Source organism: Cylas formicarius, unplaced genomic scaffold, assembly GCF_029955315.1.
Source record: "Cylas formicarius isolate icCylForm1 unplaced genomic scaffold, icCylForm1.1 PGA_scaffold_5__7_contigs__length_24384050, whole genome shotgun sequence".
NCBI lineage: Eukaryota > Metazoa > Arthropoda > Insecta > Coleoptera > Brentidae > Cylas > Cylas formicarius.
In genome coordinates this window covers 15,951,700-15,966,819 of record NW_026844341.1, presented here as the reverse complement: position 1 = coordinate 15,966,819, position 15,120 = coordinate 15,951,700, and the positions used below count along the sequence as shown (strand labels likewise).

The 15,120-nt window shown below is 36.8% G+C and overlaps 1 protein-coding gene across 5 annotated transcripts in view; it reads left to right on the top strand.

Moving 5' to 3' along the window:
* The window catches only part of LOC132702581 (protein slit), a 165,467-nt gene that overhangs the window by 9,656 nt on the left and 140,691 nt on the right, over positions 1–15,120 (top strand). For all 5 annotated transcript variants that reach the window (XM_060671323.1, XM_060671325.1, XM_060671326.1 and 2 more), the window contains exon 2: positions 1,052–1,377. In XM_060671323.1, coding sequence (XP_060527306.1) covers positions 1,154–1,377 — 224 coding nt within the window. In that variant the 5' untranslated portion in view covers positions 1,052–1,153. The remainder of the gene's footprint in view (positions 1–1,051; positions 1,378–15,120) is intronic.

The following is a 15,120-nucleotide window of genomic DNA, read 5'->3' as shown; positions in this document are numbered from 1 at the left end:
CTTCTGGATTCCTCCTGCGTCGAAATTGCTGACGTTTCACCAAACATCCTGTTGGCTTCTTCAGAGCTTGACTGAAACTGTCAAGCTCAATAGACTAGATCCTAATTATGCTACACACTTAAACACAGAAAAACACATTTTTGACGGCAATTTTGGTATTTTACATACAGCCACAGAAAGTACAATTTTATTGGAAGCCATGGAGATTAACACATTTTACAAAACTTCTGGATTCCTCCTGCGTCGAAATTTCTGACGTTTCACCAAACATCCTGTTGGCTTCTTCAGAGCTTGACTGAAACTGTCAAGCTCAATAGACTAGATCCTAATTATGCTACACACTTAAACACAGAAAAACACATTTTTGACGGCAATTTTGGTATTTTACATACAGCCACAGAAAGTACAATTTTATTGGAAGCCATGGAGATTAACACATTTTACAAAACTTCTGGATTCCTCCTGCGTCGAAATTGCTGACGTTTCACCAAACATCCTGTTGGCTTCTTCAGAGCTTGACTGAAACTGTCAAGCTCAATAGACTAGATCCTAATTATGCTACACACTTAAACACAGAAAAACGCATTTTGACGGCAATTTTGATATTTTACATACAGCCACAAAAAGTAGAATTTTATTGGAAGCCATGGAGATTAACAAAATGAGACATTCAAATGTGTTGCTTAACGATCAATTAGATTTAAATACCTCTCCATTATTAAACGTAAATTCTCACAATAACACTAATTAATTAATTAAGGTTTTAATGTCATTTTTCGGTATATATAGTAGCAGGTAGTTTGTAAATATTACATTTGATAAAGACACGGTGTTGTCGAAACAATTTTCATTTGGTGAAAATCTGAACTTTTAGTTCATATTTATTTTGTCAAATGGATTTTCGACAAGTAAAAGCCCCCTCAGTTCAATTCGAGTTTTGTTTTGTAACTTGTGAACGCTTGGTTAAGCAAAAGCTGCCCTTGGCCAACTTAAAAACAAAAGCGTTTCTATTCTATTCAATTCTAAAAAGAAAAAACTATTTTGTTTTCAGATTCCCCCCGTCTATAAAAAACTCTAGCCTCCCGCGCTGTCACATCGCCGTTGGTCGCGTCCCCGCCACCGAGACACGGTGCCCGAGGCGGGCCCCGCCACCATGGCAGGGGCGATCTTTTGCCTGCTGGCCATAGCCCTGGCGGGGGCGGCGGCCGCGGGCCACCAGCCCGGCAGCGACGCCGCCGGCCACTACCTGAGCTTTTCGTCGGGGACGCCGGCTGCCAGGTGCCCCCGGGGCTGTTCTTGCGTCTCCACCACCGTCGACTGTTCGCACCGGGGACTCGCGACGGTCCCGAGGTCGATACCACATGAGACGGAAAAATTGTGAGTGTACTCTCTTTTATTTTTTGAATTTAAGTTTTTTGCGGGACATTTTTAAATATTATGCAAGAGCGGGATGTGAAAATTTTGAAAATTCCAATATACCTGGTTATACGTTCCTGTGAAGGTGTGATTCGAAGCTGGGAGGTAAAAAGTAAATTTAACGCCAATATACATTATACAAAATTGAATAGGTATTGAGATATTTTATTTTTCCATTTTTCTCGAAAACGTGTCTTAAAAGGTACTTTTCAAAAAACTTACTCCATTTTGGATTACTTGCCCAAGACTATGGACACCAGAAGACGATATGATCATTGCAAATGTATCACTTATAATTTGCAATGATTCAGAGGCAGCTAAAAAATCTCAGAAATGAGAGATTCAAAATTTTTCCAAAATCAAGTCGCAAACTTTGAATTTGAATTTGAACTATCCAAAACTAAATCTAATGGGATATATCAAAACAAGATACGTCATTTAGAAAGAGATTAACGCTTACTTTACGCTATCAAGCTACAGGAGAATCATACAATAGCCCCCTGACTCGATTGTGTAACTATCCATTTGTTCTTGATATTCGCGTCCAACAGAGCTCAGACAATTAACCGTACAACGTACAAAACAGACTAAATAAATTCGGCCGAACTTTCTTTTGATGTACCGCCTAGTGAGCAAATCTTTGCCAAGGCGAACGAATACGTTCGTTAATGTTCCTTAACCCCTAATATGCAGTATACAAAATTTATTAAGTTTTGAGATATTTTTTCTCAAAAACGTAAACCTTAATATCCCTAAAGTGGTTTTCAAAAAACCCACTCAATTTTGTTAATTCCAGTGAAATATTTGCCCAGCATTAGGGGCTACTACCAACGTTCATCCGACATTTAAAAAGGAACTTTCTTATTGCAATAGCTATCCAAAAAAATTATTTAGAGATGAATAATAAAGCACGTTTAATTTTTTATTGCTTTGCATTAAACTTATTGTTTACAAGTCTTGTTCAAAATGATAGTCCCTATTTTAAATACATGATCGGCAATGACCTCAGACACAGAAACTGCACTTCTAATAAAACGGTTAGAAAAACTTTGATTCAGTAAATGCCGTACTGTCAGGCAATTATATTCTGAAATATCATTCGTTTTCCCATGTCTTCTAGAAGGACCGGTAGGTCATGCCTTAATTTTTTTTTCTAAATTTCACCATATTGAAAAAAAAATGAGTCCACACATTTACAGAAAACTTCCTTTTTAAACTAGTTAAAGCTTTCTTCGATCGTGATGTAACTTGTGAAAGTTTGATGTGACTGACTCATCGCCCAATAAAATATCACACACAAAACGGGAGAATGTGAAAGAATGGATTCTAACTCCATGTAGCGTTGACCATGAAGTTGAAGCACCTCTCGAACTTTTAATTCGTGAATGTGTTTAATTCCTTCAAATCTTAAATCAGTAGTAGCAAAGATATAGAGTTAGCACAAAAACAAATCATGGGTTATTGAATTTGAATTGTCCAGATCTATTAACAGCTATTAATTTTTAATAATTTTTTTTAATGGAACTACCGTTTGTAGTAAAAATCCTGAAAGCGTAATTGGTCGCTCGAGCGAAAAGCCGCATCTTTCGCTCGCTTGTAGCGAGATAACAAAGAAAAGAATCGTTTTATGGTGTATGAGATACTGCACGCAAAGTAAATATTCTACACCCAAAATGGTAACACACGACGTCAGTATTTCGCGGGCCCGCCATATTGATTTAACAAATTGAAACAAGAAGATAATGTCATTACCTATTATATATCTATATATATGCCGTTTTTATATGCACGCATTCACACTTATTTTGTCCAATATTCAATATTAAATTTCTATAAAAATTTCTTATTAATAATGAAAATAACTTTATTGTGTAGATCTTTTTTTCCATTATACACGGTTCGGGTTTAATATATATTTAATTTACTAAAGTATTTTTCTACTGCCATCTGTTAAATACCTAATCACACACCGATCTAGCGTGCGGGAAGCGTCATTTTACCGCGTAAGTTTCGTTATCCACGAATCCGAGCCACTTCGGACATTTCCGTGATTTTACCGCACGGATTTGGGTGCAATCGTATGTTTTCGGAGATATTTCCCACGCTTTGAATTTTGACGTTTCTCAATTACGACGGTCATGTCATTGAATGTATCGGTGTTGTTTTGCGAAAATGTAACCAAAAACTAACGGTCGTAAAAAAAGTATAGTATGCAACATGTTCCGTAAACTTTTTAACTCACTCGTTTATTAAAAACTCTCTCCGCTCGTGTCAAATAAACTCGTGAGTCAAATGCTGTTTACCGCACTTGTTGCATAATATACTATTAATTTATTGTTTGGTTTGGTTTAAAATTTAATTTTATTTTTAAAATGTTTGGTATGCAATCTGGATTTTTACTGTATTAATATATATGACTCGTTTTACTACAAAGATCTATAGTTTTTGATTTTGATAGAATTTGATTGTTTGTTTGATGTTGGTGATTTTGCGATTTTAAAAGTGTTTTGTTTCTAAATATTAAATAAATAGTTAGCACTGTTTAGTGTGGGGAAAAACTAGATCATTTCATTTTTCAAAGTTAAGTTGTACCTCTGGCGACAAACAGAAACGTGATTGGCTCAACTAATTGATGGAAAGTCCGTTCTATCGTCTATGGTTTCATCTGACATTTAACTTACATTAACAATGTTGTCGTTGAAACTAATACTTAATAGTTCAGGAGATAGGTAACTGCAAGCAAAAAATATCATTAGTAAACTCAATTAAGAAAAGAGGAGCTAACAAGGTTCCATTTGGATTATAGTATTTTAGTATTTATTATGGTGTATAATTTCACTCCTGGGTTCATCCCATTACCTTGCAGTGTGAAAGTATTGTTTCATCTGTTATTTATTATTGCTGTCGAAAATCGTTACAGAATCATGTGAAAAATTTTCTTAAAAATTTTGGAAAATCCGGAGAGCAAAGCAATACCTTTGAAGTTGGAACTTTGGTACGATCACAAAACTATTCGTGTTCGGCGTATGCCTATAGAAAGGCGAATAATATCGGCTTGGTTGTCTGAACAAACCTAAAGTCTTCGGTCCATACCGACTGCGCCGTTCAAATGCCACGTGTTAACGATAAACACGTCGGAACGCGGCGCCGTAAATATTTTTGCCTGTTTACAAGACGCCAGCGCAGACGGGGATTTTATTTCTGAATGGTACATAAATCCTTGCCGGTCGTTAATTTGTTGTCCCCCTTCCTGCGTCGGCCACATGTCATAATTGCGCAATTAAAACATCGTTTAAAAAATGCACGCAGAGACACGGGGTAAGAATCCCGTACCCCCCGCAGTAGTTGTTCGCGTTTATCTAGATACACGGCTAGACATTCATCACCAAAAAAAAAGAAAAACGTTCATATATTAAAGGTGATTATTTTCCAAGATATTTTGAAAAAAAAAACGACTTTTGCCATAATCATCTCTTCGTAGGCTACGTGCCTGCAATGAAGCATTCATTTCCCCTATTTTCTACAGTAAGTTCATCAAAGATTCCAAAATGTAAATGTTCTTACAAATGCGTTTTGCCAAAATTTGTGATTTTTATTTTTTTGCTTGAAAACTAGGTTTCTTCAAACAACAATTACAAAAATGTGTGGTCTGCCACTGCCGATAATGCAGGAACTGTTGAAGCCACGTCAAGTTCGGTCTAATGTCAAGGTTTTGCTTATTGTTTTCTTTGATTATCGTGGCGTAGTACTAAGAGTTCTTACCACAAAGTGGTACGGCCAATAAAGAGTATTGAAGTTATGCGCCGTTTGCGAGAAGCAATACGAAGAAAACGTCCGGAATTGTAACAAAAACAATTCATGGATTTTGCATCACGATAATGCACCTGCTCACTCATCGTTGCTTGTGTCTAACTTTTTGGCCAAAACCAAAACCATAATTATGCGACTGCGACTTTTTTCTGTTTTTTGATAAAGAAAAAATCGCTGGGAGAACTCAAGGCTATGCCAGAAAGTGCTTACCAGAAGTGCTTCGAGGATTGGGGACAACGTTTTCACAAGTGCATTATATGCACCTAACTTTTTGAACACACCTCGTATTTAGAAGGTTGGTATTACTTAAAAAAAAATCGTTTTCAACCCATAAGACAGCTTCTGCCTAGATACCGTCAAATGGTTAGTTAGGAACGTGTGGAGCTTGATGTCTGAAAATACAGGTTTAAGGGCGCTTCTCATATTCGCTTCACCGTGCTTCACTAGACCTCACTTCATAGATCACCAAAATGTAGAGTCAAAAATTCTTCGCTTTGTCGCTAAGTGAAGTGAAACGTATATGAGAACCTGCCTGTAGTGTGTGAAATTGAGACGGATGCACGGAAGATGAGTCCCTTCTCTTCCAAAATATGATGCCCGCTTGAGGCGCATCAATTTTTACCGTCCCTACGGCCACCATAGGGTTTATTTTATGAAATATTTTGTTCCTGATCTGCCAGTTCGGCGATTTGTTTTGTATATTATACGCCGCGTTCGCATGCATAATTATGCGCGTGTACGTAATTTATTATCTAAATCTATTCAATAATAGTACAATGTGGGAACGATAATATTTTTGGAATTTCTCCCCAATAACGAGGCGGAAATTTGAATAATGAACCCGAAAACATTTATCATCGTTGTAGTCGGAGCCTCCCGCCCGTTTGGGCCTGTTTGTTTTCATTTAGCGCGAATTTCGTTTTTGACTCTGTGATTTAAAATAATCGAGTTCATTTGGGTTGCATTTAAACATCTTCCAATTTGTTTTGGTGTAATAGACTAAGGCTTTGAATGTAGTTAACAGGAAGTGGTTAATACCATTGTGATTGTACACCATGTGCCAAATAAAACGACCCACTATACGATCTGGAACATACAAAACCTTCTTGGACTCTCCTGAAGATTAAAATATTATAATTTTGTTGATACAAGGTGTCCCAAAAGTGTCCCCTCCGACATCAACTTTGTTATTTTAAATAGAACACCCTAAATTTTTATCCTGATATCAATTCTATGACAAAACAAGGTAAGTTTGTAATTTATCTTATGTTTAAATTTTACTTACTTTTTGAGATATTCGAGGTTTAAGATAACACCGTATAAATTATTGTTGAATTTAAAGCTGCCCGCCTACATTAGGTATTTTTTAAATTGCAGACACGATACTAGTCCTTTTAAAGATATAATATTTCAGATATACGAATAAAACCTATTCCTAATAATACAGGGTGTCCATAATCCGAGGAGATATTGAGAAAAATCGACTCTATACTTCACACTAACAGATTTAATAAAACTTCATCAAAATTCATATTTAAAGAAACTTTTAATAGTTAATTATCTGGCTTGATTGAAAATACCTAATAACACAAATAAATAAGTATTTTTCTTTATTTTTATGAAAGTTTCTGTCCTTTGCCAACACTACAGCACTAAGTTTGTTTTTGATTCTAATACGATCTGTCGGTAGATTTTTGACTACATTATCTTTCAAATTCTTGGTTGCCTAGCGTCTGTTGATATTTTAATTTTTCAACCGATAGTTTTTTTTCAATGTTATGTGCTACGTGCGTATATAGGGATTGGTTTATTGCAAATGTTAGTTTTTGTTATTGCACATTACGCGAGCATCACAATTTTGCAAGTTTATGGTGGTGGGCTGTTTTTCTTGTATTGAGTTTTCGAATTATGAATAATTTAAAGAGTTTAAAAGGTCATGTGTCATGAAATAAATGCAGGTGAAATAGCCAAAGAATCTTCATCCCTTTTGCTACCGGCCATAGTAACGGATTGTCAAGAATTTTACCTTTACGTCAGGCAAAGTTTTTGGAGTTTATGGACCATTAGAAAACGATCGGGTGGCGTAAGAGACAAATTAATACACAAGGATATTTATTATTACCATGGTTTCACACAGTTAATGTTTCTAGATGTGAAGTAATGACCATCTGTAGATTGTCATGGAAGTTATCCGAGCCCCCCCCCCCCCTTAGAGTTTCGAAAAAAACCTGTACGTCGACTAGCGCTCGGAATTGTAATGGTTCCGATTTGACGACTAATAATAACAATAACCGAGAAACGACGCCAGAAATGATTTATGCGGCGTGGGAGTAACAATGGCGCGGCAATTAGTGCTCTCATAATTAACGATATTGTTTCGCGCGCGTCGCAACGAGATATTGTCGGCCTGCTTGATTTACCGTCATCAAAATGCCCTTCCGATACGCCCCCCCCCCCCTTCCCCCCGAAATAATTTAAATGGATTTGTCGTTCAAATGTTCGTTTATTATTGTGTAAGGACCGTCGGCAGATGGATAAAATATTCACGGATCATTTTTTTCAATAATTTAATTTACGGACAGACGTGATACTTAACAAAACACGACGTCTTCCCCATCTTGTCCACCCGAGATCATAATAACCAGAACGTTGAAATATCTCCAACACTGCTGGAACGATAAAATTCAATACCTGGGGGTTCTTGAAGATGCAGAATTTAAAAATGATTACAGCAACCTAGTCAGATTTATTACTATTACGTTGCACATTATAATTTTGATATTTTGAATGGAATACCGTATTTATGTTTGTTTTGTTTTGGTTGTTTCATTGCAAAAAAAAATAAAACAAGATTGCTTTCGAAAAATCGTAGCTGAGCGGGGTAAAATTCGTAGCACGTGCTCCTGCTGTCCACTATGGGACTTTCGCAAAATCGGTGTAATTATATTTTGCAAACATCCTGCATAAAGCGTCTTTCACGTATCGCCGAATTTCAAAGTCACGACAAACTTTGATAAATATAAAAAATTGTACAAATAATAACGCACCCCGACGAAACCCGAAACTCTCACGATGAAGTTTACGACATTGTTTAAAGCAAATTATCTCATGTTTTATAGTTTTCCATTTACAGCTAATAGTTAATCCAGGAAAACGGCAATTTTCAGGGTCTTTTAGATATGTTTATCCATAATCGACACACCCTGTACATAATTGAAAAAATTGCATATATGGAGGTTATAGCCCTGGATCTCCCACGTTTCCTGGTTCAAGAATTTTTCCAAAATAGTAATTAGCTTTCGAGAAAATAAGTTTTTTCTGGAACCAAGCACTGCGCTGTAATAATCAATGACATCATCGCGTCTTGACTGAACCCGAGGAATAGTGATTTTCATATGCATGTTCCATAACCGAATTTTACCGTTTCAGCTTTGACAGTTAAGGAGATATTAAGTCTTTTCTCTAACCCTTAATATGTACTTTTGTATTTTCTGTTGGTGTGATTGCATTTAAAATACTTAATTACCCACCGATCTAGCGTGCGGAAAGCGTCAGTTTACCACCGTAGTTTCGTTTCCCACGAATCCGAGCCACTTCGGACATTTCCGTGATTTTACCTCACGGATTTGGGAGCAATCGGATGTTTTCGGAGATATTTCCCACGCTTTGAATTTTGACGTTTGTCAGTTCTGACGGTCATATGAGTGTTGTGTTGTTTTGCGAAAATGTACCCAAAAACTGACGGTCGTAGAAAAAGTATAGTATGCAACACGTTTGGTAAACTTTTTAACTCACTATTTATAATATAAAACTATAAAAACCACTAAAGTTCATTTGAACGGTATGTAAAATTTCTGTAGGAAACTTAAATTATAAATGTCACTTCACTTACCGACTAATCCATTAGATTTTAATTGTAGCTTTTAGCACGTAGTATTTAAATTGACTGATATATTGCATAACATTTTTCTGTGTATTAGTTTTTGGGTACATTTTTGCAAAACAACACGAAAACATTCACCGACATGACCGTCAGAATTGACAAACGTCAAAATGTCCGAAGTGGTTCGGATCCGTAGGAAAAGAAATTGGAGTTGTAAAGTGACGCTTCCCGCACGCTAGATCGGTGTGTAATTAGGCATTTGACAGACGGGAGTATAAAAAACAATTTATATAACTTAAGTCCAGTTAAAACCTGATATTTCCATATTTGTATTTATTGACGCTTAAATGACCTTTGTGCGTCGTCCTCCGACCCGTCGAAACAAAAGGTCGATCTTCGGTGGGGGGTTAGTCGGGCGTAACGCGGTATAAGATGCCGAACGCCATACTGTTTCCGATTATTATTGATAAACACCGTTGCTCAAGCGGAAAAGAAGCGGCCTAGCGTGAAAATCCCGGGCGTTGGCGGAGTGCGGAGACGCGTGGTTTTAATTTGGAAAAACGCGTATATAGGGGGTCCGGAATGGCGTTCTTTGGGCTTTAATTCCGAATCCTTCTCCCCTTTTTTTCTGCGTTTCGTTTAAACCCGTCATCGAGGACGATCGATCAGTGTTTTCGACTAGAGAAAAACAGGCCGTTTGGGCCATACCAAAAAGCTGGGAAGTCCCGCGGATGGCGGCTCGTCATAAATTCCGTTTGTCATTATTTTTTTGCGTATGCGGTTTTACTTTAAAATGCTTTAAAGAAAAAAAACGGCGCCCTTTGGCTGCCTGATTAATGACGCTTTCGGCGCCGTCAGGGGGGTCGCGAGAAAGAAAAAGAAAAACGCGGTCGTTCTAGATCGCGATGGTGCCATGGGGACGCATATCCAAGAATTTTATTCAAATAATTTTCATAATAAAGAAATATTGTGAAACCTTTGGATTTATACACTCAAAAAAAATGAGTCAACGCGCAACAGGGCTAATACAGGGCGTTAAACTGTACTTAACAAGTAACTTTTATCTATAATCTTGCTAATATTTGATTGAATTTTGTGGTCCTGTTACCAACATGAAAAAAGGTGTACTTTAAACTTTACGTGGCACATCTTTGCCCGTCTCGTATATTTTGGATAACAATTATAATTAAGTTTTTGAGGTATTGCACATTACATAATTGCAAAATTATTTGTTCAACGCAGAACACGTTTTTTTTTTTATTTTTAGTTAAAATTCTTAAAATAATAAATAATAAAAATTTGATTTGATTCTCGTGGGCTATGGGATTCGGCCGTAGCAAAAACAAAAAGGTAATTTTACTTGGGACATCATGTGATGTACGGTTGAAAAAGCTTCAATACGGAGGCGAAACGTTTCAAATAAAAATAGTCTTGACGACTACGTTTCGTTCGTATGCTATCTAATTTTTTTTAAATTGGTTTTTTATAACTAATACAAATAATGCGAAAGGTGACAAAACTTCAATCAAGTACAACTAAACTTGGTTATAACGTACCAGCTGGGAACTTAATGATAGGTACGGTACGTTATATCAAAAGTTCGTTAGAAAAGAATTAAAAACATATGCAAAAGTCTTTCTTCCCTCACTTTTTCTTTGTCTTCATTACTACTTTCTAGCAGTTTGACCAATCTGCGCAATCATTCCCTTTTCTGTAGGCATATTGTTAAAATTATTTTTGGTCAACCAAATTCTTATGGGCTAGTTGTTTTCATCTACTAGATTGTTTGATTGGTTGGGAGGTAAAAAGTGCGTTACATAATGCTATTTTGGGATGTTCGAATTAGGAATTGTTGTACTTTGTATCAGAAGTACCTAATATTCTATTCTATTGAATGCTTCATAAGAATTGGCGGGACTTTATGTGGTACATTATAACCGGTGGTTCGTAATAAATATGTACGTTATAATTGAGTTATGCTGTATCAGCTTCTCCTTTGGAGTGTTGTTGATACTGCTGATCTAAATAATTCAATTGGCGATAAACGAAACCATTCTCTAAGATTGCGCAACCAAGAGATTCTTCCGCTCCCTACACTTCGTCTACCTCTACAATGAGTTTCAGCAGCTCATATCTTGTACCACGTGATATATGTCCCAGGAACTCAAGTTTGCATTTTTTAATGCTAAAGAGTATTTCGAGTTCTTTGCCCATTCTTCCTAAGACTTGTAGTTCTACTCATCCACGAGACTCTTAGTGTTGCGTCTATAAGTCCACATTTCAAAAGCTTCCAACCTCTTGTGTTTTCTCTATTCAGCGTCCAGCCTTCCACGCCATAAAGGAACACCGGAAATACATATCATGGGACCATTTTTGTTTTTATTGTTAGTGATAGGTCCGGAGCCGTCAACAGTTTTTTCATTTCTATGAAGACTTTTCTTGCCTGTTCAATGGGTGCCAGGATTATGGTATTGTATTGTGTTATTTGTTCAATTGTTTTCCCGTCTACGATGAGCTGACCTGTTGCTTGTTTCCTTTTTGTTATCACCATCATTGGGACCACCCTAGAGACCAATAAATCGAATGGGATGCGAGTCCGGATATTTCTTTTTAATAATCCGCCCCCCTTTCCCCCCACGCGAACAATTAAACGATGGGACCCGACGCGACGACTCCATGAATAATCATATCGCATTAATAAACTATCGCCCCGTATATATCCCGGTGGCGTAACGTACACACACGCACACAAATATTTGTCGAGTTTGCTGCTGATTATAAATCGGAATGATCCATATCTCCGCATGTACATATATATACGAAATGTTTGCCCGTACATAAATCGCCGCTCGCGGAAGTGGCGACAGCAAATTCGACGACAAACACCGGCGCCTCCGTGGTCCCCGGCCCCGGGGCGCGTCCTTCAGAATGTCACGAAAAATCTGGCCGCTGAGATCTGCCAGCTGGTGCCCCGCGGTTCGAAACCCGACACCAATTAGTGTTTGTAACGTTGTCCGACACCGAAAATGTGTTACATGTGCGCGTCACTTTACGCCTTTTTTTTAATTTTGTTTATGTCGTTTTATTTGAAAGTAGAGACGCAGGGGAGTCCAAAAAACAATGTTAAAAGGATAATAAAGTAAAAACGACACTACAAAAAATTACGTTTTGCAACAAACAGTACGAAATTTTTGTTTCTTTTTGTCGATTGTTAATTTTCTGCTTATAACCAATACAATAATGTCGGTGCCATATTTTGGAGCACACTCTGAGGAAACACGAAGTCTGCGGTTCCAAATTTTCGGTCGCTATTACCTTTTGACAGCTTTCATATAATATGATATAACAAAAGTCACTATCTAACTATAAAATAATTCAAAAAATAACGTCTTCGAATTTATTATCCCACTCATTCGGCTTTGCCATTGGGATCCCGGGACTTACCTCCTCTAAACTTTTTGATGTTATTTTTTGAATCTTCAAATTAAATAAAAAATGGTTTATTTCTTTGTTTTACTTAAAGAAATTTTCAATATGCGACTACTTAAAAATGCTTTTAGAAGATTTAAAAAATGCAATTTTTGCTTTTACACAAAAATATCGTTGATTTTGTAATAAAAAATGGTGTACTTTTTTCAGCTATATAAAAAAAAGTTGACGTTGGTTTTTTGAAAAAAAAAAGGTCGGGTATAAAATCTAGAAATGCCTTCATGTGGTAGCTTAAAAGTAGCAATGAAAATGTGTTTTTTCAGATCTCTTCCAATAAAGTCAGAAGAATATAAAATCGATATTGTTAAATTCCTGTTTTTCGAAATATGAAGGCCATGAAAATTTCTTCTAAGCGGCATACTTCAAAGAACACAATTTATTATGTCTCATAGAAAAGGCGCGAGAAAATAATGGATAGATTAAATATCTACGGTGCGGTTTTCATAAACACAAATCCACAGAAGATGCACTATTTAATCTGACTTCGCATATTTATAATGCAATAGATACCAAGAAAGCTTCCTTGTGTGTTTTCGTTGGTCTTACGAAAGATTTCGACTCGGTATGTCATGCCAAATTGATAAAAAAAAAACTCGAAAAATATGGATTCAGAGCCCGTGCGGTAAACCTTCTAAAAGACTACCTGAAAAATAGAAACCAATTTGTGAATGTTGATGGCGTTAAAAGCCAAACAAGAACCGTCACATGCTGTGTTCCACAAGGAACAGTATTGGATCCACATTCTATATGAACAATCTCTTAGGTATTGATAGTGAAGGAACTATGTTCAGTTTTGCAGATGACACCGCCATATTTAACACCGCAGAAAACTGGGATCAACTTTACGTGCGTTGTAGAACGAGAATTTAGCAATATTAGCAAGTGGTTTAAGTGTAATAAACCGATTCTAAACAACGTTAAGACAAAATTCCCTACTTTTGATTCTTACTCTTATAATCGTCCACACTTTGAAACCATCAAACTTGAACAAAATAGTGAAATTCTAAAGACTGATTCTGCAAAATATTTGGCCATAATTATTGATAGTCATCTAAGGTGGGACAAGCATATTAAACATAGAACAAGATTTCTAGTTAGGAGATTTTCTCATCTGAGATTATTTAAATATTGATTATTTTAAACAAGTTTATTACTCCCTGTTTAAATAGCAAAAAAATTACGGTATTGTGGTTTGGAGAGAGGTAAGAAGAAATAAGCGTTTTTCAATACTGGTGCTAAAATTATTATTTAATAAAAATCAGTTATACCCTACTCACATTTTATATAATAAAACCAAAATATTAGACACCCCAATAGTGTGCTGTTATTATTATTATTATCATTATTATGGAGCGCCCTCTCGTTGAAGTCAGTCCCTGTCCCTCAAATTATCATTTTCTTGGAGGTGTATTTCCCCTGCTTTTCATGCAAATTTGTGTCTTGTGTTGAGATATTCTAAAATTTCCACAACGAAATCTCTTAAGATGGAAACAAACTATTTGGCTAAAACTTCTTTGAATTTAATGAATGTGAAAATTGCTGAAAAATTGCTTATTTTTTATCCTCTTTTCGACGTAATTTTTTTCGTCATTCTCGGCGGTTCTTAACTTGAAGTCGCGACGGTGCGATGTTGCGTTGGCCTCAAAAGAAATCGGCGATTGTAAACATCGCCATCGAGACGTATATATACGCATACTTCGGGATAACGATCTCGAAACGTCGCGAACCCGAAGAAAGAAATGTTCGCCTGCGGCAGAGATCCGATCGACGACGATCCTGGGAACCGAATCTTCTTCGTTGACTCTCATTGAATTAAAAATTTGCGTTGTGTCGTCTTATCATCGTCTCAACGTAAAATCAACAAAGAGCGGCAACATCTACTACTACCTGTGCGCGCTGACAACGTTGCCATTGTTGATAGGGTCTCGGGCATAAAGAATGGACGTATATAAAGAGCCTCTCCGACTTCCTAAATTCAAAAAAAAAATAACTTTTAAATGTTATTTATTATTGTTTATTATATTTATGTATTTTTTATGCGCAGTAAGGTAAACTACAAGATGCTTATGCTAAACTCTCTAATTTTCAAGAACAAGTAACGTTAAACTAATGGTGTTGAAAGAATAGAAAAAGGGTATGACGGGCACGCCTGGTTACAAGAGGCACAATAGCAATTTCACGAGGTAGCGCTCTGAATTTGGTTTTAAGTGTGGCTTTGGAACCATGGAGGCCATCTTTCACCCTGCAGATATTAGTTCAGAACTGTCTGGATCACCGGAAGGACCACAGACTCTTAGTAGACTTGAGATACACCATGGTCAAATTCTATTTATGGTCTTTTATATGGCATGGGGGCGTGGATACTTAAGGTGTTATCAATAAGTAAAATCGAAGCAGTTCAAATATGGACTCTCCGTCGTATGCTTAAAATCTCGTGGATGGAGAGGGTTACTATCGAGTAGGTGCTTCGGAGATTCAATATGGGTGACCGGGAACTTTTCGACACTATCAAAAGGAGGAAG